This window comes from Fusarium subglutinans (assembly GCF_013396075.1).
Source record: "Fusarium subglutinans strain NRRL 66333 chromosome Unknown NRRL66333_c0000069, whole genome shotgun sequence".
NCBI classification, from domain to species: domain Eukaryota; kingdom Fungi; phylum Ascomycota; class Sordariomycetes; order Hypocreales; family Nectriaceae; genus Fusarium; species Fusarium subglutinans.
The window spans coordinates 145,164-167,612 of NW_023502132.1; the positions used below are offsets into that span (position 1 = coordinate 145,164).

The window sequence follows — 22,449 nt, forward strand, 5'->3', positions numbered from 1 at the left end:
ATAGAAATCAGTATGAATCAATACAACCACTCAACAAAATGTCTTGTTTATGCTCAACATCTTTCTATGGATTTCATAGACTTGAACAATTCATACAATTCTCATAATATGTTCCAATGCATCGTAACTCATGATATCCAGATTGTTTCCAATCTTAAGCAGCATTGCTGCGCGCCCGACGCGTAGCCCTTATCTGTTGCTGCGCCCTGGCTCTCTGTAACATCTCATCATCCATGCCCTGACGCCATGAACAACCGGAGGCAAATTCACATGTTCTACACTTGAATGCTTCCTCTATATCGACGCCTCTTGCATCGCGTTTCCCTTTCCACCAATCCATGTAATTAGCAAGATAGGTCTCCAAAGCTTGTCTCGAAACAGGGAAGTCGTGAAGATCAATCTCACGACCATCACTGCGGTGGACGTATTGAACTCGAAGCATGTGCCCAAGAGAGTGTTCGCCCTGAGGGAAGGTGAGCTCCATCTCACGCTCGACAAGAGGAACGAGTTCGCGTAGAGTTCGATACTGCAACAGATCTGGTCCAGCTGACGAAGAACTCTGGAAACTCGAGGAGGGATGTTCTTGGGTGAACTCCGTTTCTGTTTCTGATGCATCCACAAAGATCTCATCGTGCAGGCTACCGACTTGTGCAATAAAAGTATCTGAAAAGGCGTCATCTGGATCAAGTCCGTATCGCCGAAAGACTTTGAAGAAATCCAGTTTTCCAGCAGCCATATTAGACAAGAAGTGATGATATAAAAGCAACTGAATCTTTGCAGGCCGTATTTGAGCGTTGGAAACAGGAGAAAATGATCCGCGAGTCTTGACGTCTGCAAGATAAATCTTTGGCCCTGATTCATTCTTATGATTCGTGTTTTTTGGCGGAAAGTAGTCAGTCAATGAGGATTGTCGTCCGGTCGTGTCAGACTCTTGACTAGAGAGCTCTGCTTCAAATTCAGGATTGGGGTTCTCGTAGCTCACGCTATCAATGACTCCATTGACGAGGTTCTCATCAACCATGCCCCATACCTCGAGTTCACGAGTGAGTCCCGTGTCTCGCAAGGTTCTGAGTCCTTGAACTAGATTCCACAGTTTGAGTCCAAATGCATCTTCCTTGGTCATGATGTCAATTTGAACTGTAGTGTGGACTTCATCTTCAAGCTTTTTGTGAACTTTTGTTCCTTGCTTCATGGCTGCTGTTCTGGTTCTTCGACCTCCAGGTAAGCGAGTGAGGGTATACCAGTACTGTAGCTCGCACCAAGCACCAGACGTGAGATCGGTCACGGTCAGTGGTCTCTTAGGATATGACCTGAACCGCTGCAGAGGTGAGCGGCCATCATCGTACGGATCAGCCTCGATTGCCTCAGTTGCTGGTGTCGGAGTGACACTTGATTCTGATTCTGGAGGTGGTTTTGGTTTCAAATCCTTCAAGGCTTTGCTCACTAATCTCTTTGGTCAGTTAGTGCTGAAGCCTCTTGAGGGTATCATCACGTACAATCCGGGTAGAGTATGTCCTCGATTGAGGATAAAGCTGGCGGCGGCGTTGGCAGACCAGAAGACGTGTCGAGGTGATGAAAGGCCTTGCCTCTGTACAGACTATTCGTGGAGCCTGTTTGAAGGCGGTCCACGCCAGAAGTTGATGTGCCGCCACTGTCATTTTGAGGGTGTAGACTATCGTGTCTCTCAGGAACAGAGTCTATAGCTGCAATCTCTGGGTTATTCGGGACGTTGTTATTTTCAGCAGACAACTGAAGGAGCAATTCTTCCTCCTCGACAGAGAAATCGTAGCCGAACTCGTTATCGCTATCGAACGTCATCACAGCCGCTCCCGTTCGAGGCGATGAATCATTGTTTTAGGGAATGGATGCGGCGGGGAAAATGGCATTTGCAGCTAAATTTAGCAAGGATTTTGATGATGAATGACGAGGAGGAGTTTTGGCGTCTGTCTCTAGAAGACGCGAGCGAGTACACGGGGTCACGTGGGGAGTTGGAAGTGATACGCAACTGCCTAAGAATACCTCCTTGGGCAGAAATCTACGGCCTGACTTGGTAGACAAGGTACTAATTGATTGATATTGTGATTGATTGATGTTCGCAGATGAATCAGTCGAGTCCAAGACAAAAACAATATTCTGGGGCTAATCTGAGTGTGTGGAGAACAATACTAACTATAGCCATAGGCCTATTGCAAACAGACAGACATGCCCGCACTCGGCTCTCCCTCTCACCATCACTCGTCTAACAACCGAAATAGGTAGAATAGATATTTGGCTGCCTCCTCGAGTATCAATAATTAACATAAAACTCGAGCTGCTCTCAGCCTTGAACCTAATTTTATAACAATAGTCCTACAGCTGAAAGTGCCTTGAAACGACCAAGGTAACAAATGACCTAGACTTCTGCACTGCCCTATTGGCTTGGGCGTTGCCTACAACAACCCTGGCCTGTCCTATCCTAAGTAAACTATCGTGTAGGCTTCCAAGTTCTTGACCTCGTACAAGGCAGCAGCCAGATACAAAGCATTCGCATATTCCCAGATCTAGACCAAAGGCTTCATAGTAATTTGCCACTCTTTCGGAACTCAATCGTCCCGCTCCGTTCTCCGTTCCACAATGCCCAACGTCCTCCGTCGCCCCACAACCGGGCCCGATGCCGGGAATGGCTCATCACCACAGCGGACCTTCATGTCCCTGCCAACAGAAATACATCTCGCCATATCCGATTGCCTCATCTACCCAGATGCACTGTCTTTAAAACACACCAGCGCCTATTTCTATAGTCTCGTCGATACTGGTATCAACCTCAAAGTGGAATGGCTAGTGGAACGACGGAGCCTCCATCTAGAATGCCCCAACGACCGGCGGTGCGATCTCGGGAGTGATCTGCGTTTCTGCCGCGGGAGTGTACCGTACGTCAAATATCCTCTGATGTGGTTGAAATGAACCATCGACTAATTGTTATAGTCTACTTATGCAACGAAGACGAGAACATGCGGAATGCGAATCTCGCCCTGGCCTTGGCTGTCTTGTTTACGGGACAAAGACATGCACCCATCGCTCATTGCTGAGTAGGAAACTACCACGCTGGATGCAAATCAAACTCACCGTTGAAATTTGGTGGATTTTGCTCGCCCTGGTACCCATAATCTCTTGCTGGGTGTGGCTGGCTGAGTTACCGTGGGGCCTTGTATTTGGATCTTGAGATTCTGTATTTGATTTCTAGGAATGGCCTGAGAAGATCGCTGAGAGCTTGTTTCTTTGTTGGTCTGGAGGCATAATCATGTAATACTAATATTGTAAAATACGGCACGGACTTTGGGGGTAATAATGGTTGGAGGCGTGAACTGGGCTCTCGTCCACTTCTGGGTAAGCATTTATACTCTGGCAGTATAAGTAAGAGAAATTTGCTGTAATTATAAATGTCAGATCGTATGCTTATGATAAGCTCAAAACCAGTGCGTGTAGGCAATAGGATATAGAGCCTTTTCACTTTGAGATCACAATTCAGGACTAGGAACACGGTGGAAGACACTATATGGGTAAATGCCATTGCCCGCTTTAGCTTTGCTCTTGTAACAAAGCCAACTTGGCGAGCAATGAAGACTATCTGCCTACATAGTAAAAGCGAGTGGACACTGAAGAAGAAACTGAACGGATCTCCCTTTAGACTTCTCCAAGTCTGGGTTAGAACTCGCAGTAGTTTAAGAAAGCTCACCATGGAGCTTGGATAGAAGGGTACTGATGTTTTCTGGGCGCCCAAGGACGTATTTTCTCGTCGAAATCCAAAGCAATAGAGGTCGGTAATAACGACAGGCGTGCAACGCTGTGCTGGTCGAAATCAAGCGTAGCATAAAAGAAACATTCAGCTACAGGACTTCTGGTCGAAGGTAAATGAGAGTGAACAGAAGCTGCGCTGTTACAACGTTGAGTCTCAATATCCTGACTAGATCTTCGACCAGCGCAGCAGTACAGCCGCAAGAATCACCGGCAGAACGCTTACCAGTTCTCCTAGGCCTGCATATTCCGGTGGGATTCTGGCATTGACGAATGCCCCGGCAGCGAGAAGAACGGCAAAAGTGTTGTACACAAAGCTCCAGCAGAAGTTAAACTTGATGCGATTGACCGACTTTCGACTCGCGTCTATCATAGTAACAATGCCACTTAGAGCGGGACGCATGAGAACGACATCTGCTGCGGACTGGGCTACATCTGTGCCCTCATTCATGTGGACGCCGATGGTGGCTTGGGCGAGAGCTACTGCATCGTTTGTACCGTCGCCGCAGAAGACGACAACTAGTTTCTTACGATCAATGGAATTACCGAGGAGCGTTTGGATATAGTCCCTTTTGCCAGAAGGTGAAGTCCTTGAGCGGACATTGTCTCGTGGGATATTCAACTTGGATGCCAGGTTTTGAACAGCTGTATCATCATCGCCAGAAACCACATGAACTGAGATGCCTCGCATGTGCAGGGCTTTAACCGCGGTAAAGGCATCATTTCGAGGTTCGTCTTGGAGACCGTAAACAGCCTGCAGCTCGTCGTTTATTGTGAAACAAAAGACGGTGTGACCCTGAGAAAGCATAGGCTGAATAAGAGGGTCATCCGAGAGATTGAGCCATGTAGAATTTCCAGCTTTCAACACCTGACCCTTTACAACTGCTTCGACGCCTTTACCAGTTAAACTCTTCGGTTCACCCACGACCGAAGTTTCAAGTCCAGTATTTCTGAGATAATCCGTAACTGCCATGGAGACTGGATGGCGGCTGTTCTCTATCAGGCCCAAAAGGAGAGGAAGAGTACGTTTATCAACGCACTCATTCGAAACAACAGAAAGCTTTCCCTGAGTTAAGGTCCCAGTCTTGTCAAAAACAACGTGGGATGTCTTGTGAGCGACTTCGATAGCATCCGCAGATTTGAAAATGATACCCCTTTCTGCTGCGACGCCGCTCATGATAACGATGACCATTGGCACTGCAAGCCCGATCGCACAAGGACAGGAGACAATGAGAACGGCGATGGCGTATGTGATTGCCTCTGTCGTTGCCTTGGAGCCAACATAGCCACGGACTGTTAGGCCAGTTGCAACCCAAATAACAAAAGTGATAATAGTCAACGCCACAACCACGGGGACGAAATATGAGGCCACTCGGTCCGCCAGATCCTGCAACTTGGGCTTCGACAGCTTGGCTTCATCAACCATTGCAGCGATCGTGTTGATGGTGTTCTCGCTCGGCAAGCGGTTTAGACGAACTGTCATGAGTCCAGGACCATTGATAGACCCTGCGATGACAGCACTCTTGAAATGCTTCTCTACGGGCCTGGACTCGCCGGTGAGCATCGATTCATCGACCTCAGATGAACCACTCATGACTGTTCCATCAGTCGGGATCCTAGTATCTGGTAGAACCTTGAAGACATCGCCGTACTGAAGAAGCCTGGCGTCTATCTCGCGCTCAGTGCCGGTCTCCTCGTCTACCAAAATGGCAGTCGAAGATTGGAGCGATCGAATGGAGATTGATTCGACTGCCTTCTGGCGAGCAAGGGCTGCAACCCATCGTCCAAACATGATCAAAGTGACTAGAAGAGTGGAAGTCTCGAAGAATTGGCCAGTTGAAAGGGGCTTGCCAGCAATGAGATATCCGAAGGATACAACCGAGAAGAGGTAGGCTGCACTTGTGCTCAAAACAATCAGCAGGTCCATCTCAATGACTCTGGAAAAGACCAAAGCCTTGATAGCCTTCGGGTAAAAAGGCCCAGCAACTACAATCTGAACAATGGTGGCCAAGGCCAGGGAAGCCGAAGAGTATGCGACCTCTTTCTCAGGAAGCGGAGCCCAAGCCATGACCAGAACAGGAATTGTCAGAACAGCAGACAAAAGAGTAGTGTACCCAACATGACGAACATGTTTGCTGCCCGCTTCAAGTGACGAATCACCACGAGGAGGTGCAAGGTTGACTGGAGAGTGCCAAGATCTTTCAGCGAGGTCTCGCGCTCCGACGATCTTGGGATCAAATGAGACTCGAACAGTATCTTTATCGACAAGACTCATATCCAGAACTCCTTCAGGCCATGTTTGGCCAATAAAACCAGACGTGCTGCCATTCACGATGAAATCCAAGCTGGACCCCTTCGTCTGAAGTCTTTCACATTTGAACTCAGTGGTTCGCCCAAGATGCTTGATAACCTCATCAACTGAGCCGAGATGAAGATCAATGTTAAATTCGGCACGTGAGAGAACGAGACTGGTCTTCAGATCATTGACAGCTGGGACTGTAGCGAGAGTTCTGTTGAGCTTGGTCTCACAACCAGTGCATGTCATGCCGGAGATGCCAAGAACCACATGTTCTTTTCCTGTGGCTTGTTTCTCTACATCTTCGGGGGTTGGTGTTTTCCCTATCTTCATTCCCTTTTCAGGCGACGTAGAAACGCAACAAGCATCCGCTGGGGAGTCTCGACAGGTGATAGATGGAGCCTTCTCGCAGCAAGAATCGACACAGCTGTTGGAAGATTTGGTGAGGATCTTCTGAGCTGGCTTACAGCAGGAACTGGAACACGTAGACTTGGGTAGCTCCTTGACGATCGCCGCTATTTCTTCATCACAACAGGACTTTGCGCAGCCGCTCTTTGCAACTTCAGCCACTCGTTCATTCTTGGTAGTCAATGGATCTTCCGGCTGAGTTGTGCAGCATTTATCAGGACACCCGTCGCTTTCAACACCTTTCTTGGAAATGCCACCATCGCTGCAGCAGTTGCTGGTACAATTCTTTTCGATGACTGGGCTCTTGGGTGCAGCCTTCTTGGAACAACACCCACCAGAACAGTCATCCTTGTCTTTGTCTTTGTCTTTGACTGGTTTGAGTTCAGGGCAGTTGGATTTAATATTATCTCCAGAACAGCATGAGCTGGCACACTTCTTAGAGGTTGCTTCTTTGTCGGGCTTGACAACAGAACAGCACGACTTGGTGCAGCTGTCCTTGACAGAGGGCTGCTTGGCGGACCTGGCACTCTCATTGGAACCTTTTCGTAAGCGAAGACGGTTCTCCGCAGCCTTTTCTTTCGTGACAGAGCCGGTGCTGCAGCAAGAGTCCGTTGATGTCCGGATAAGAGAGCGGGAAGGCGACTTCTTGGAGCATGGCTTGGTAACAACAGAGCGGCCTTTGGTCTCGCAGCAAGACTCTTGACCCAAAGCAATGAGAGCGCGGCAGATGCATCCGAGCGCCTTCAGAGTTGCACCGTAGCGGTCGAGAGCAGATAGACTGTGCTTGCTGCATGCCTTGCCGTCAGCTGCGCCGTTGCAGCTGGAGCTAGAGCTGCCGCAACCCTTTGCCTCCGCTGTAAAGTGTTAGAGATTTGCCGCTAGCAGTGCCTTTGAGTAGGCATCCGGAACTTACGCTTCTGAGAAGCACTCAGCTCGCACTCTCGTATGGCGATACGGTCAATGCAAGATGCATTGCAGCATGGACTTGTTTTTCCACGGCAGCATTCCGGTGCGTCATCCTTGTTCGGCTCCTCACAGCTACCAGAAGCACAACAATCATCCAGCCGTTCCCTGTTTGCTGGCTCTTTCTCCTCAACTTCAGTGGCAGCGTCGCCTTCATCACAGCAAGCATCCTTGCAACTTCCGATATCGCTTGGAGGAGGCGTCTCAGCAGTGACCGACTCCGCAGCTGGTGCGGGAGGGCCACAGCAGTCGCATCCCATGACTCAGTCAAATATCAGGTGTTGCTTTCTTGTTGCTGTTGTTCGTTGTTTGGTTATGATAAAGTTGAGATGTTAGGCCTCTAACCGAATCTCATCTTACCTAGCTTATATGCGACCTTGGTGCAGATCGAGCGCACGTGAATGGCTCCTCAGATAACATGAGACACTACTGATACCCGGTAAATACCTGGAATACTACTCTATCTACAACTTGATATCTACCTAATACAGATAGTTATTCCCAAGAGTCGATACATTTGTTAGTTAATATTAACTCTACGCTCTTCTATGAGGATAAAGACAAACTATGGACATCCTCTTAGTCTAATATGTGAACAAAGTACTTTCTTATTACACAACTCACCAACAGGTCAGTTCATACCCTACCGGAGGTCAAATAATGCATTCAGGCTTCCTGCATGCTTTCGGGACCGTATGCATTAACATCTATTGGTGGAACGTCTCTACACTACCTACTAACTTAGTATATATCGCGTTATACACAGCAGCACGTAGCTGCCTTGCCTATTCGGTGATTAAATAAATAAAGAACATGCAATTATCTAAGTCTCTGCATGTAAGTTATATAAGAGCGACAAAATGATTCTAGCATCTTGTGAATCTCAGCCTTTGCATCAATCTATATATTCCAGATCTCATCAGGAACACCCGACTATAGACCTCCTCCTTCCATAATAATGCAGGGGTCAGTCTCTCTACATGCACGCAGAAGGGTCCAAGTCCACAATGAGCCGTACTATAGATATAGCGGCCAAAGCTACAAAGGTAAAGGAGACATCCCAAGATCGATCTCTTGGAACATGACGCTGATAGAGGGGTTCCAACTAGAATTGCAGCCAAGAACTGGTCATGCCCGACTTTCTTCGGTAGTCATTATTGTGATGAATATTGCGTGACTGTAGGTTATGTCAATTTCACATACATCTCTCTTCCAGTACTGATAATCTGAACATAGATCCCGTGCCACATCTGGTAGCTTCTAGCCCAACAAGATACTTTCCAGGGTCACTGAACGGCCCAGAAATCACGTACACCTGCAGAACGACGTCCAGATCGACTTGCTCACCTATATATAGACAATGTGTCGTCGGATCAGGGTGGCAAGAACTCGATGGCCATGCATTGTGTCCTCGACTCAACATCCAACAACCACTGTATCCAGATAACAGTATCAACTGGTCTAGGTGACGTATTAGAGTAGTATGAGTTCCTGAGAACCTAGCGGCACAAACAGAGAATATTGTCACGGTGGCATCGTTCGGCGGGTACTTCATGGAACAAGCTCTTCACAAGCAACAGTTTCACACGAATTAGAACGACTTGATGAGCTGCGGATTATTTCAAATTTACCTTATGAATAGTAAGCTGTCTCTGCTCGACTATTCAACCATCACCAAATACCATTTAGCTCTCCGCAGCCTCTACGACATCTCTCACAGCACTTCTACCACCGCAATACTCTTTTCTCATTTTCTGCCACTCCCAAGGTCAAAAACCCACCTTGCCACTCCATCTTCTCTGTCTATCCTCTCACATTGACTTGAAGTCTGACATCATGTCCTTCACACAGAGCCCTTCCGAGGACCCCAGCCACGGTGAACCTCCCACCGGTATTCGTGGCATATTCCGGTCCCTGTCAGTACGCCAACGGGAAAAGAGCCAAGAAAAGAAGGCAGCCAGACAGAGACAGCAGAATTGGACACCCCCGGATTCTGGGGACTCTAAGAGCTGGAGCCTGGAGGAAATCCAGCAGGAATACGAAATTTTGCTTCAGAAGTACAAGGAGACCACCCGAGACCAGAACTATCTGGCCAAAGCCAGCATCACCAACAAGAAAGAGTTAACGAACGCTGGAAACGTGGCCAATCAGTGCCGCGAATGGGTACACGACTGTAAGAAGACCTTACAGTGTCTGGAGGAGTCTCTACACCTTGTCATTAACAAGGAGGAGACACAGGCGGCAATTGCAAAAGCCTGCAAGCATCCAGGGCCAGAGAATGTACACCTGGCCATGAAGGGGATCAGTGACGCCGACAAGCGCATCACTGCTCTTCAGACCCAGATTCGGGGCTACGTACGATGCTCTTCGACAGTGGCTGAACAAGGAGCCTGGCTTTTAAGCCACTTATTCCTTGTCCCCTGTGTTTCCTGGAGTTGAGGAGTTTTCATGTTGACATCCAATTTGGATGATCATTCTTTCATCTCTTGATATGGCTGGACCCAGTCGATCGAGCTTGGAATATTGAGAAGCAGCTGGTTACTCTTCAAGAGTTCAAGACTTGGAGCTTCTTTTTGGGAATTGAGGGTTTTGACATTCAAAAATAACAAACATAGAGAAAAGAAAGATTGATAAACAGATTAAACCACTTAAACTTCATAACTTGTCCCATTTTTATACCTATGACGAACAAATAAAACGTGAAATGTTGCTATAGCATGTCTAATTCTTTCCACCATCTTTTAACTCCCGCTTGATCCTGGTAACAGTACCTGCACCACCATATGTCATCGCTGTGTAGATCATGGCTACACTCGCGCCAGCGTTGAGAATGTCTCGTGCCTGCTCGCCGTTCGTGACGCCTCCTGTAGCAAAGATGACCTTCTGTGGCGATCCAGTTGTTGCCGCGAAAGAACGCGAGTCTAGCAACTTGCGGTACCGTCGAACAAGGTCGAGTGTTCGGCTGTACATAGCAGGTCCTGAGTAGCCACCAGTCTCCATGAGGTTCTTTTGCTCCTGAGTAGTGAGCTTAATACCTTCAGGAACAAGACCATCTCGTCTCTTAGTTGTGTTACCCACGATGACTCCGTCAACGCCACTTCGGTGAACAGCCTCAACGATACCTTCCATTTGAGTATCCTCATCCTCATCAGGTGACACCTTGACCATGACCTTGGGCCTTTGCTTTCGGTCAGTCTTGGCAGCCTCGTCAACTACAGCGCTGAGAAGCCTTGTCAAAGGCTCAGTTGCCTGAAGGTCTCGCAGACCGGGTGTGTTAGGGCTGCTGACATTGACGACCAGAACATCAGCGTAGCGAGCTAGTCTTCGCACACAGTATACGTAGTCATCGGCAATAGCCTTCTCATCCCGCTCGTCCGTCTCCTTGTTCTTGGCGATCTGAACAGCCAAAAGACGGCCCTTGCGCAGACTTCCAGGAGGAACATTGGCCTCTCCGTCGAGAACATCCTTCTCAGTCACACCAAGAGATCGGGCGAATCGTCGAAGTCTATCCCTAAGTCGAATAGCCATGTCGTCGGCTCCGCGAGAGTTCAGACCATATCGGTTCACCATGCCATCGAGGCTGCGAACACGGAAAACGCGAGGTTTAGGGTTGCCCTCCTGGGGAAGAGGAGTGCAGCCTCCAACCTCAACGATACCAGCTCCGAGCTCAAACAATACATCTGGGATCTCAGCATCCTTGTCAAGACCAGCAGAGATACCAATTGGGTTCGACACTTCGGTTCCAAATACATTGACGGCGAGTTCAGGAGAGTCGAGGGCCGTATCGCGCTCTCGAGGGTGAAGGTTAAACTCATAAGTCACCTTCAGCGCCACGGTACCGGCATGATGAGCGTCCTCAGCGTCAGGGAAAGCCCAGCGAATGAACGGAGGGACAACCCAACGGTGGAAGAAAGCTCGAGTATCGGTGGCGTAGAGGTATGAGCCGTATAGAGCAGCAGCACCAACAGTGCCGTAGAGAGCAAGCTTGAGAGCAGCTCCGTCACCGGCCGAAGAGGAGGATGATGCGTTGCGGCGCTGGACGAGCTGTGATCTGGGAATGGCAGGACGGGCGGAGGAGGCAATTCGGGTGCTGGAGACGGCAGCTCGTGATCTGAAGAGGGCGGCAGACATGGCTGGGAAGTGATGCTGGACCGGGCCAGCTCCCAATGGTTTCACGGGTCGCGATAGTGTTGTTCGGGTGAAGCTTCAAAACGCATCCACAAATTGCCGACTCTGGGTTGTAGAGCACAGTATCAGACAGTGTGGTGCACAGTATGCAGCAAGATATAAAGGCGCATCAGCGCCTGGTGTGCAGATGCTGTAATATATACCTATTTCATCTTCATTTCTGTCTTATGATTTAGGGAGCTTTAATTTACCATTACAAGTAGCAATTCAAAATCTTACACTACATTAACTTATTACGCCGATAAAGCTCATCGGTAACTCGAATTGAAGTTCTCCTCTAGAGAATCTCGACCTGCTCTATGGCACGAGGAACTACCAGAATTAGAATAAAACCACCGAAAATATGCATTGAGTTTTGAAGTTTTCGTTTTTCATGAATAGTTTGCGATCGCATCGAATGATGATCACCCGAGAGTGGTGGGTTCAGGACGCATGATGCTGCCACAACTTGGATACCATATTTAAAGAGTTTAACTCATGAAGATATTTAAAGTAGTCCTCGGCAAAACTACAGATTCGCCGTCTCTATTCTTGTCATTTACAGGCCAAACTTGTTTATATCTATGTCACTGATGGTTTCATTCCCACTGCCATGAAAGATCCACCTTCATAACGTTGGTGATGGTAGTTGATCCGAACTTGAAGATCGGAGCTGGTCGGGACGGAACCGCACAATTCGGAGGGCGAAATTAATCCGTCCCCACTTCTTCGGCCGTCTCTTACACCGGAGCTCAGTAGTCAACCCGTGTTTTAATATGGACCCGAGATTGTGGCCGTCATAGCTTCGGTGTATTCGGGCACCGGGCACTGATATGCTTTATAATAAACACAATCCTATCGCGATGATTACAGATCGCGATGGCTGGTTGCCTTCTTAGAAAATACTATATAGTAGGTCTGATAGATCACCTCCATAGACAATTAATTTATCGGTTCATACTATTACAACCACTCTGCATAAGAAGTCGACAACATGAACATCATAAGAATGCCACGAACAATTCTCATCTCCGGTGCAACTGGAAAGCAAGGAGGCGCTGTTCTTAACCAACTCGTCAAGCAAAATGCCAACATGGAGATTCTCGCTGTCACCAGAAACCCCAACTCTCCTTCAGCTCAGAACCTTCTCAAGAAATCATCCAACATCAAACTTGTCCAAGGAGACTTGTCTGACGCAGCCACAATCTTCAAAAAGGCCCGGGAAGTTACAAAACAGCCGATTTGGGGAGTGTTCAGTGTCCAGGTAAGCACACTCGCTTATTGATGGTTATAGTTGAGATGCTAACATGATCCTGTAAATAGTCCCCTATGGGCCAAGGAGATGGTGCTGAAGTAGCCCAGGGAAAGGGTCTTGTCGATGCTGCCTTAGATGCTGGGGCCAAGTTCTTTGTCTATACTTCAGTCGACCGACACGGCCAAGACTCTCTGAACAACCCAACTCAAGTTCCTCACTTTATTACAAAGCACGAGATTGAGAAGCACTTGATTTCCCGTACCACTGGCACTGATATGCAATGGTTCATCATTCGGCCTGTGGCCTTCATGGAGAACTTGACGGACAACTTTTTAGGAAAGTCATTCGTGACAGCATGGAAGCTGGTTGTCAAGAACAAACCTCTTCAACTCGTCACAGTGACCGATGTGGGCGTCGCTGGCGCACAAGCTTTCCTTCAGCCCGAGAAGTATGCCGGCCGTGCTGTGTCACTTGCAGGTGACGAACTGACTCTGGAGGAATTCGAAAGAATCTTCAAAGAGAAGACAGGCCGTGATCTCCCATACACCTATAGTCTTTTTGTTTACCCAATCATGGCGATGGTCAAGGAGTTGGGTTATATGTTCAAGTGGTTCAAGGACCAGGGCTTCGGTGCGGATTTCAAGGCGCTGAGAAAGGAGTACCCTGAGTTGATGACATTCGGAACCTGGCTCGAGACGGAAAGCGACTTTGCTCGCAAATAGTGGTGAGAGTTGTCCAGGGGGGAGGCGGGCTCCGTCCGAGCCTTACTTATTCGCGTATCAAGGCTGAAGATACAGTCATAATAGTCATTGGGGTTGTAATAATAATAGTGTTCGTCTTGGAAATCTTATGGAATGACTGAGGACGTGCCATCCAGGGTCTCTGCTTCCCAGTATCCTCAAGAGAATGAGCCCCGTGGATGGGAATAAAGACGTTGCGTAGCGAGTAATGGAATATCTAGTTGCGTCTCTTGTAAATTGACCTAGCATGAACTGTAAGTATTTGTATAACCGAAAAGGAGTGTTTATATCCAACCTTGCTCATAGAAGGAGATGTGATACCACATTGCCTCATTTCCTTGATAATTTCATTCGCCAAAGCATTGGCAACGAGATTTGTATGACCAAAAGCGGCCAGAATCTTGAGTATGAAGTCTAGATTCTGCCCATATTCTTCATCAAGCTCTGCCAGAGATGTACTTGCCATAAATACTAGAGCAGCCATATATGCAGCAAAGCAAATAAGGGGGTTCGTAAACGTCGCACCAAGATCGGGTATCATTCTAAAAATGTTGAGTATCTCTTCGGCTGCTGGAAGTAGACGGTCTTGAGATAGCCGGATCATGTAACTCGGTAGCCCATTTAAATTCGACTTCATCCTCCACAAAGCTGCCCGATGAAGGCAGATGGTGGCCGTCTGTAACATAACGTTGACAAAAATGGCGTTGTGAGTCCTGAAGTTGGCGGGAAGACAAAGGTTCTTTGGCAGCATCAGTAACATGAACTTGAGATCATTATCGATGCCTTTATGTCTCTGCCAGTACAAGTCCCCCTTGAAGTCCAGATCCTCTTGATCCTGACTGTTATTCGTTCCAGTATGTTCTATGGTGCGGTGGAAGATATGCGCTGCGAGCACTGCTCCAGCAAACGTGGAGTATTGTTCGGATTCTAGTAGCTGGTCTCCGAGAAAGCGCGTGTGCTCCTCTTGGCCGTTCTCATAAGCCTTCTCTGAGGCCGGAAGTCGAGTTTTGATCTAAAGGGGCGTTCAATGGTATGCCGGAAAGGTTGTGCTGGGAAACTCACGTTATGATCATGTATAAGTGCCGGCCATCCAGTTGTGGCACAGGTAAAGCGATCATAGCAGAATATGGTCCACCATGTGCGACGCTGTTCCTCAACTCCTATCCAGTCAACAAGATGGCCCCTACCCGGTCCGTTGAAGTCAACTTGATGCAAGTTTAGCATCTGTGCAGCTCTAATGGCAGAACAAAGTGTTATAGAAGCCTTTGAGAACATAGAGTGCTCAGCTTCGAAACAGGATATCAGAGCCCGAGCTTGTACATGTCCTAGAGTTATCGAGTTTTCACTGGTGTCCTGTGTCCTTTTCTTAGCAAGTGCCTTGAAGGGAAAGTCGTTACATACACCCAAGTCGTCGTTTTGAAGATATTTAATGGCACGCTTGTAAAATACCATGCCCAAGTGGCGGTAGGCGTCAGATGTCTCAGCAGCAGAGGCCATGACGATGTATTGAAGACACATTGGAGGCTTCATGTGGTCCGGCAGGAAGAGGGATGCCATGAACCTCTGGCGATGTAGCAGGGGGGTTACTTGATGGATCCTGCTGAAATATATGTCCATTCTGATCCAATTGTTACTAAATCAGAGGCGATGGTTTGTAGTGTGCGGAAAGGCGTCTTACAATGTTTCGATGAGCTGTCTAGGAGGCACCTCCTCGAACAGGCCCACCCTAACAACGGCATCTTCCTCTTGGTTAATCGGCGTAACGCCACCTATTGCAAGACGATTGCATCTATATTGCCTGCTTTCGATATTGGATACCCTCGCCTCTTGCGAGCCATTTAGCTGTCTCTCCAGGCGTCCTATCGTGGCCAAGTTCAACAATTATTCTGCTACTGGGCAGCGACACCACATACCGAGTTTTGCCTCCAACTCTTTTGCTTGGCCACGGCTTTTGCTTTGGTATGGTTGCCTTGATAAGGCATAAACGCAATCATAGCTTTGCTTGCTGCATCGACTGCAGGAAGGCCTTGTACGGTCACACTTCAGTTTGCTCTTCCGACAAAGAAGACAACTAAAAGGTGCAAGAGGTGCCAGGTTTGCTTCTGCTTCATTGGCTTCGTTAGATTTATTGATGCTCGCGTCCATCTTTGGGTGTTGTTTGTGAATCGAAGGAGTAGATGACGATGTTGAAAGAGGGAGATTTGATAGTGAGATAAAATAGTGGAGAGGGGGGAACAGTACCTCCAATATCAAGCCTTAGGATCTCTTCCCATCTGCACTAAAAGATTCAAGATGAAGAGAAAATTAAGATTTCGTCAATTTCTAATCAGATTTGCCTACATACTACTCGCATTTTGTTTCAGGTAACGGACTAAACGTGAGTGTTATCGTCGGTTGGTTAGATCGTCATGGATTCTTCTTCCCCACTATGGGAGACATTGGATGATCACTATCACAAGCAACATTAAGGATTTAGAGATGAGTCTAGTGAGTCCTAAGCAAAGACCAAGTTTGATTCTATAGCTAGAAGTCTGTCCGAAACTTCTGATCTTGCTGTACTTTCTACGCCTCTGCCTCTCTGTCTACATCCCTGTGATGATTTCCCAAGCTCAAAGTCGGGCCAAAATCATGAGCGAGCGTTCAGCTAGTTCTCCTTCACGATGAGAGAGACCTCGCATCTGCCAGGTTCAAGGACGTGGGGGGAGTCGTTGTACTCGCGGGCCGGGATTCGGAGAACGACCTCGACCTGACCCTCGGCAGCAAGAACCTTGAAGGTCTGAATGCGGCAGGTGAATCGAGGGTGGAAGAGGCGGTCGTAGCCATCCTCGGTGGTGCGGCAGTGCTTGTCCTATATCTTATCAGCATGAGCGGCAGCAAGAAGATGGGAGTGACTTACGAAGGCCTTGCAGAGCTCGTCGCGGCAAGCGTTGAGCTCGGCAGCACGCCCGCCGGTGACACCGAGAACATTCTTCGCAGCGACGATGTCCTTAACAACCGCCATCATGACGTCCTTGAGGTTGGAGGTCTCGTTGATGTAGTCCTGTAACTCGGGTCAGTTCTGCTGTATACGAAGCTGTAAGTGTGGTTGAGAATACCCTCAGGGTCTGGGCGCCAGGGTTCTTCTCCTGCATGAGACGCTCGAGGAGCTTGACGATGGTGTCTCGGTTCTCATGCATCTTGAAGTTTGATCGGATCGATGAACTTTTGCTGAAATAGATGTGTGGGATGCCGATGTTGGTACGGAGGGTGATGTTGACTGGGTCAAAATTTATAGCATGCCACCGAGCCCAGCCTTTTATACCAGTAATGTCTGGACCCGACTCCAGCGTTTCAAACGGCCAAAAGCCATTATTCAATTATCGATCCAAATGTCAATACCAACGAGTGGGGGCTTTTCGTTTGGTCCTCCTTTCACCATTGACAGCTGTCAAGTCGTTGGAAAGAGCAATAAAGAAGAACCATGTAAGTATGTTTGTATAGGAAAGAATGTGATAATCACGAAAGACAATAGCTCATCAAGTAGCAGCTGGCTTGGCCATGTTATTGTCCGTTATCTCACCCAGACCTCTTGACTCCTGACGACTTGGATTCTCAGGTGAAATAGGCCACGAGTGACTCCTTGTCGAAAACGACGAGTCCCTATCGTCATCAGATGGACTCACCGGTCCTGCGTGTGCCACGCTGCTTGACTTTGTCGTCTCTGCTGCACCAAGCTCTGGCGTTCTCATACATCCACGAAGTTCCTCCGCGTGAGGTCGATCACCCTCCATCTCGTACAAGCCCTTGTTGACATGATACCCTTCTTGAGAAGCGTTGGCCTTCTCTATCTCGACAATTCTGAGCTGGTCCTCGACTGCGCGTCTTCGTTTCCTCTCACGCAGCCAGAGGAAGACGGCAATACCGATTAATATAACACCGATTGTAACACCAACGCCCACTCCGGCTTTACCCTCCGGTGTCAAGCCGCTATGAGTAGTTGACACTGTATCTACATTGTCAGATGCCCGCGCTTGCTCGGAAGCGCCAGTCTCAGTTGGTGCAAGGCTCTTCCAGGTAGAATCTTCCGCTGCGGCTGTCTCTTCAGATGACGATGCAGTAGTGGCGACTGTTGTCGACACCTTCAATGTTGTCGATATTACTGAAGCCGTAGATGATACAGCAGTTGGGAATGATTTTGGTTCGGTGGCTGTTCCATAGGGTTCCCAATATTGTTCGCAAATCTTCCAGTAACTGTTCTCATATTCTGACCTCTGTTAGTGATGCATGCATATACCGAGTCGACAAATACATACCGAATTCGTCATCTTCAGTACACTTCTCTTTTGTCTTCCTTTCCTTATTCGAGAGACATTGCTCCAATGTATCAACGATGGTTTGATGATTCGGCTTATAGCACCAGCAGTCGTAGTCGTCCTTGGCACAGCCAGTATTAGCGACACTGATGTCGAAGCAGCCGCTAATACATTCAGGAATAGCCTCGTAGAGAGACTTTGCGTTCTTGTTGGCCATTATAGGGAGGATTACGACAATTGATCGATATATAACTCCAAGTGGATGTAATTTCAGTGGGTAGATAGAACTGCGCCTACACAAACTCGAATGCAAAGACGAAGACAGGCAGAGACACAGGCAAAGACGAGGCACGAAGGAAAAAACTAGCAAAGCTCAGACACGAGGAATACAGGAAATAGGATTCTTTAAGAAGGGTTCAAAGTTGATTTAAGGCGATCAAGACTCCATCTGGACAAGAAGGATCCCCTGTATCTCCATCTCACTCCATATAAGCTATTGGTTCATACCTGGAGGCTGTTCAATGCGCTGTATCGTCCTCAAACAGCTAATGCTGGGAGTAAACCTCTTAAAGCTAGGGTCATGACTAGACTGATAGGGCCGTGTACGCTTCAAACATCTTCTCCCGTCAGCGCTACAGCTGAGAATGGGTCGGAGGATCTGTTTCCTGGTAAAAGAGCGACATTCTAATTTCAGGATCAGACTTAATTCCTCGGGCGAGCCAGGGGCATTTAGCCTTAAAAACTGGGGATCAACCGCCCGTTAGTTTAAGTGGCTGAAGGGGACTTTAGACGCGAGAATTTGTAAGAACGCGAAAAGCATGTGCTGATAAGTCTAGTCAGTCAGTTTGAGTTAACGTTGTGAATTTATTCAGTAGTGATATACATATAAGGAATCATAAGCCACATGGTTGCCTGTCAAGAGGCCTCGACTCGCGAGACTCGGCCTCGGAACACAAATTACGAGATAAGCGACCATGCCAAGTAAATTCTGCCACTCAGAATTCTAGAACGGCCTTATCGTCAGCGAAAATGGCTGTGATTGGTCAGAGAAGGTCATTTCCCCCCACCAGTTGGGCTCTTCACTCGTCTTATCGGACCTTGACGAGCGGAATAAAATCAACCATTTCCTTCTAGAAAATAACGATGAGGACAGAATCTCACCTCTTGCCATCGACATCATCAACTTTCACATCAAAATAAGTGCGATAAAGCCCCCAGAGAGATGTCGTGGCTCCCGAAAAACTTGTATCCGGAAGGCTCGGGAATTGACTCAAAGACAATCGAGGATATCGTCGTCCAGGACATTATCAAGAACGATCTGACCCGAAGGGAGCAGCTTGATCTCGCCGCGGCTCTAACAGTTATGCTTGTGGCTGAGGCTGCCGACGAATCAACAACAAGCGTATGTATCGACTTTTCCTCTCATTTCCAGGGTGAGACTGACGTTCATAGTACGAATATGATGATGGTGAAGAGTATGAGAGAAGAAAGATAGTAAATCCAGCCCAAGAAGACGACAACGAAGAGGAGGAGTATGATGACGATGAGGACGAGGACGGTGAGGAAGACGAGGAGGAAGAAGAAGAAGAAGAAGAAGAAGAAGAAGAAGAAGAAGAGTATACAGATGTTTATGATTCAACGGAGGATGGTTTATATGACGCATTTGACGACGTGAGCACGTATGGTTCTCTGCGATTTCTTGTCGGCGACATGCCTGTTGAGAATGCGGAACCAGAGCCCATCACCAGGAAGAGAGCTTTATCTCGCGAAGAAACGCCATGCCCTCCACCAAGGAACCCGGCCAAGCGACAGAAGATGGATCCATCCGCAGTATCAGAACCACCCAAACCACAGGCCCCAGGCACGAAGGAACCGGCGTCTCCTTCAGCCCGACCTGAGTGGCAACAATACGGCGGAAAGGAAATACCGAAATCACTCGTTCCTAGAATCGTCCGGTCAGCTCTCCTAGGCACTCCTCTACACGCACTTCATCCCGAGGCACAATCATTTCTCATGGCAATCAATTTCGACCTCCCTGGCTCCAAGGAACTGGCGTGCGCCGTCATCGACATGGGCCTCAGATTCTCCAAGACAGCCACGAGGAGTGAGTATAACATTGTATTCAAGGAACTGGTCGAAAGTCACGGTCGAGTCACGATGTACAATGATGCTCATAACAACTTCGAGCAGCAGCATAGGCTTTTCTGGAACAAGGTTAAGAAACATACCGGCAAACCTGTGCCTCCTGAGCGATTAGTGGAGCATGATGCGAGAAAACGCAGACGGATAGCTGAAATGCGCGCCAGAAGTAGGGCCTTACATGCAGAGGAAAATGCGAAGAAACTGGCTCTTCAGAAGAAGTTGAAAGAGCAGTTTGCGAAGAAAATGAGCGAAGGGGAGGCCAAGAAGTTGCCTCTGGATGAGAGAGTTAAGAAGTGGCTGAAGGAGATAGTTCCGGTTCAGAAGAAATAGCACGATATGGCGTGGCATGGCATGGATAGCAAGAGATGGGAAACTTCAGTCTTCAGTGGAACGGGTTGCATCATGGCATTTATGAATACAAGATCGAGATACCCCCTTTACATGATAGAAAACGACACAATATGTATGGTTGTATGAGTTATGTATTAGCTTAGCATAAGCCACACGGCGAATTCGATTCTTGACGCCACGCAGATGCAGCTCAAACGGTCCGTCAAGCTGCATGGCAGCACGCTACAGTCGTGAGTCTGGTGACAGAGGCATGACTAGATGGTACTATAATCCCGCGAAGTCTTGAAAATCTGCCCACTACAAGAGCGGTCAACTACAAAGGATTTCTACGCTCTTGTAGTTCAGCAGAAGTACGCCATATATCGTCAGCCCTAGTTCGTGTTCGGATCAAGCGAGGTTCGCTTGATCAAAATTAAGTTAATGGAACTTTATTAGAGCTCAATGCTTCCAGAGCGTGCAGCCGGTCGATTTGTCGACCCACCAGCAAATTGAGACACTGAAACTTATTGATTCGCTGTCGATCACTGGGCGAAAAAATAACATTCTCTGAAACACCACATATGCAGTTGGTGTGTGGAGTCGAAACAGGCTGAGTCGTGTGTGTGTGTGCATGCAGCGTCGTCCCGAGACAGAAATAGCTGCGGAGAGTCCCATTCTGCTGGCTGTGAGGGACTCAAGGCCTAACATCAATGCAGTGTGAGAGGTGAGTGCTGTGGTCCGGAGGGTTCGGGAGCCATTGACATGGTTGATGAATAGTGCTGATCACATCTTTTGACGATATAAACTCCAACGGACACGGACTTTACATAGCACAATAGGTAGTCCATAGGATGAAACAGCTTTCAGTGAGTACGGTATCATAGTTTGAACATTGGAAGCTGAAAAAGAGCCCCAGACTTTGGGTCTAGATTCTGCCGAACAACCACCCGAAGGGACGCAAGAAAACCCATGGCCTCTATCCCAAGTGACAAAAATGCTTGACTAAGTTTAGTCTACTAAATTCAGGGGCGCTTGGATTAAATATTTTTGACATCTTAGTCCAGCGCCAGAGGTTTTCTTTCTCCCCGGGGCCACCCCACGTTGGCGGATGCGCTTGAGTAGAGTCCGCCTTGGCCTAACAGTTTTGAAGCCACGATCAGCTCAGTATGAACATTCGTTATTCAGCGGTCAAGCTCAGTACGGCCGACAATTCTGTTCTACAGAGTATGTGGGCGAGTAGAAGCGGTCAACTTGATCAATCTGAGAGAAAGAATCTTCAACGTTTTAGACTCCATCTCCAACGGAATGAGTTTTGGCCACGAGATGCGCAATGCTTCATCGTCATCTAGCCCCTCGACGTACGTATGTAAGTGGCTTTTTTGGGGGCGGAGGGCCATCAAGTACCTGTACATATACGTCCCCAAATGCTGCGCCAAGGGCTTACCGAGATGGGCAGGTCAAGCATCGATCGATACAAGGACCCCTATCAAATATCTCCAAGTCATCAGCAGCCACTGAAGCAGCCCAGATTTACAGGTCTCATGGTTTTCAGGCTCATTCATCATGGATGAGGTGCTGACGTCGATTTGTTTAGCGCCCGATGGTCCAAGAGCCCGTTGAGCGGGTGATGGCCCATGGCATTTCGGTCATAAACTTGGAAAGCCCCGGTAGTTAGTAATTAGTTGGTTAATTAATCGTGACCAAGGAAATTATGATTGATCTCTCTGTGATTTCGGCCTCGGAGTATTGACTGTCACTGACATGCCGAACCACGAGGTACACAGTACGTAGATGTCTTCTTTTTTTGTTGATGTCTACGACGCTAAGATCTCCGCCCAATGGACCGGTAACCAGCAGACGGAGGAGCTTGTTCTGTAGCTTGTTTAGGTTTGAGTGAAGTGGTTGGCTGGGGACCACTGAGAATTGGCAGGTTGCAGCGGGGACAGCGCCTAAATGGGCATCGCATGTACCGATACTTGTTCTTTTGGGGTGTCTCAGGAGCCCACCCACATTCATCTTCATCACAAAGGATCCGAAGCTGGCTGGGCCTGGAGTGTGTGACGCCGTTTCCAAGGTTTCTAG

The 22,449-nt window shown here is 48.2% G+C and overlaps 8 protein-coding genes across 8 annotated transcripts; 3 read left to right on the forward strand and 5 right to left on the reverse strand.

Moving 5' to 3' along the window:
- Window positions 1-154: 154 nt before the first annotated feature.
- On the reverse strand, window positions 155-1,818 carry FSUBG_6602 (exonuclease V; the record flags this gene model as incomplete). The annotated part of the gene is made up of 2 exons (XM_036684819.1): window positions 155-1,443; window positions 1,497-1,818. The coding sequence occupies 2 exons, from the start codon at window positions 1,816-1,818 to the stop codon at window positions 155-157; spliced, it is 1,611 nt and encodes a 536-aa protein (XP_036537895.1).
- A 2,125-nt stretch (window positions 1,819-3,943) lies between these two features.
- Window positions 3,944-7,701, reverse strand: FSUBG_6603 (Cu2+-exporting ATPase; the record flags this gene model as incomplete). The annotated part of the gene is made up of 2 exons (XM_036684820.1): window positions 3,944-7,332; window positions 7,392-7,701. 2 exons carry the CDS (start codon window positions 7,699-7,701, stop codon window positions 3,944-3,946), a joined length of 3,699 nt encoding a protein of 1,232 aa, XP_036537896.1.
- A 1,576-nt stretch (window positions 7,702-9,277) lies between these two features.
- FSUBG_6604 (uncharacterized protein) lies at window positions 9,278-9,880 on the forward strand (the record flags this gene model as incomplete). Its single annotated transcript, XM_036684821.1, has 1 exon — window positions 9,278-9,880. One exon carries the CDS (start codon window positions 9,278-9,280, stop codon window positions 9,878-9,880), a length of 603 nt encoding a protein of 200 aa, XP_036537897.1.
- A 282-nt stretch (window positions 9,881-10,162) lies between these two features.
- On the reverse strand, window positions 10,163-11,572 carry FSUBG_6605 (dihydroorotate oxidase; the record flags this gene model as incomplete). The annotated part of the gene is made up of 1 exon (XM_036684822.1): window positions 10,163-11,572. One exon carries the CDS (start codon window positions 11,570-11,572, stop codon window positions 10,163-10,165), a length of 1,410 nt encoding a protein of 469 aa, XP_036537898.1.
- Window positions 11,573-12,602: 1,030 nt separating this feature from the next.
- On the forward strand, window positions 12,603-13,585 carry FSUBG_6606 (nucleoside-diphosphate-sugar epimerase family; the record flags this gene model as incomplete). Its single annotated transcript, XM_036684823.1, has 2 exons — window positions 12,603-12,872; window positions 12,932-13,585. The coding sequence occupies 2 exons, from the start codon at window positions 12,603-12,605 to the stop codon at window positions 13,583-13,585; spliced, it is 924 nt and encodes a 307-aa protein (XP_036537899.1).
- A 235-nt stretch (window positions 13,586-13,820) lies between these two features.
- FSUBG_6607 (Zn(II)2Cys6 transcriptional activator) lies at window positions 13,821-15,100 on the reverse strand (the record flags this gene model as incomplete). Its single annotated transcript, XM_036684824.1, has 2 exons — window positions 13,821-14,615; window positions 14,666-15,100. 2 exons carry the CDS (start codon window positions 15,098-15,100, stop codon window positions 13,821-13,823), a joined length of 1,230 nt encoding a protein of 409 aa, XP_036537900.1.
- A 1,147-nt stretch (window positions 15,101-16,247) lies between these two features.
- FSUBG_6608 (uncharacterized protein) lies at window positions 16,248-18,112 on the reverse strand (the record flags this gene model as incomplete). Its single annotated transcript, XM_036684825.1, has 5 exons — window positions 16,248-16,451; window positions 16,500-16,643; window positions 16,699-16,859; window positions 17,163-17,846; window positions 17,896-18,112. 5 exons carry the CDS (start codon window positions 18,110-18,112, stop codon window positions 16,248-16,250), a joined length of 1,410 nt encoding a protein of 469 aa, XP_036537901.1.
- Window positions 18,113-19,117: 1,005 nt separating this feature from the next.
- Window positions 19,118-20,367, forward strand: FSUBG_6609 (uncharacterized protein; the record flags this gene model as incomplete). The annotated part of the gene is made up of 2 exons (XM_036684826.1): window positions 19,118-19,297; window positions 19,348-20,367. The coding sequence occupies 2 exons, from the start codon at window positions 19,118-19,120 to the stop codon at window positions 20,365-20,367; spliced, it is 1,200 nt and encodes a 399-aa protein (XP_036537902.1).
- Window positions 20,368-22,449: the final 2,082 nt, after the last annotated feature.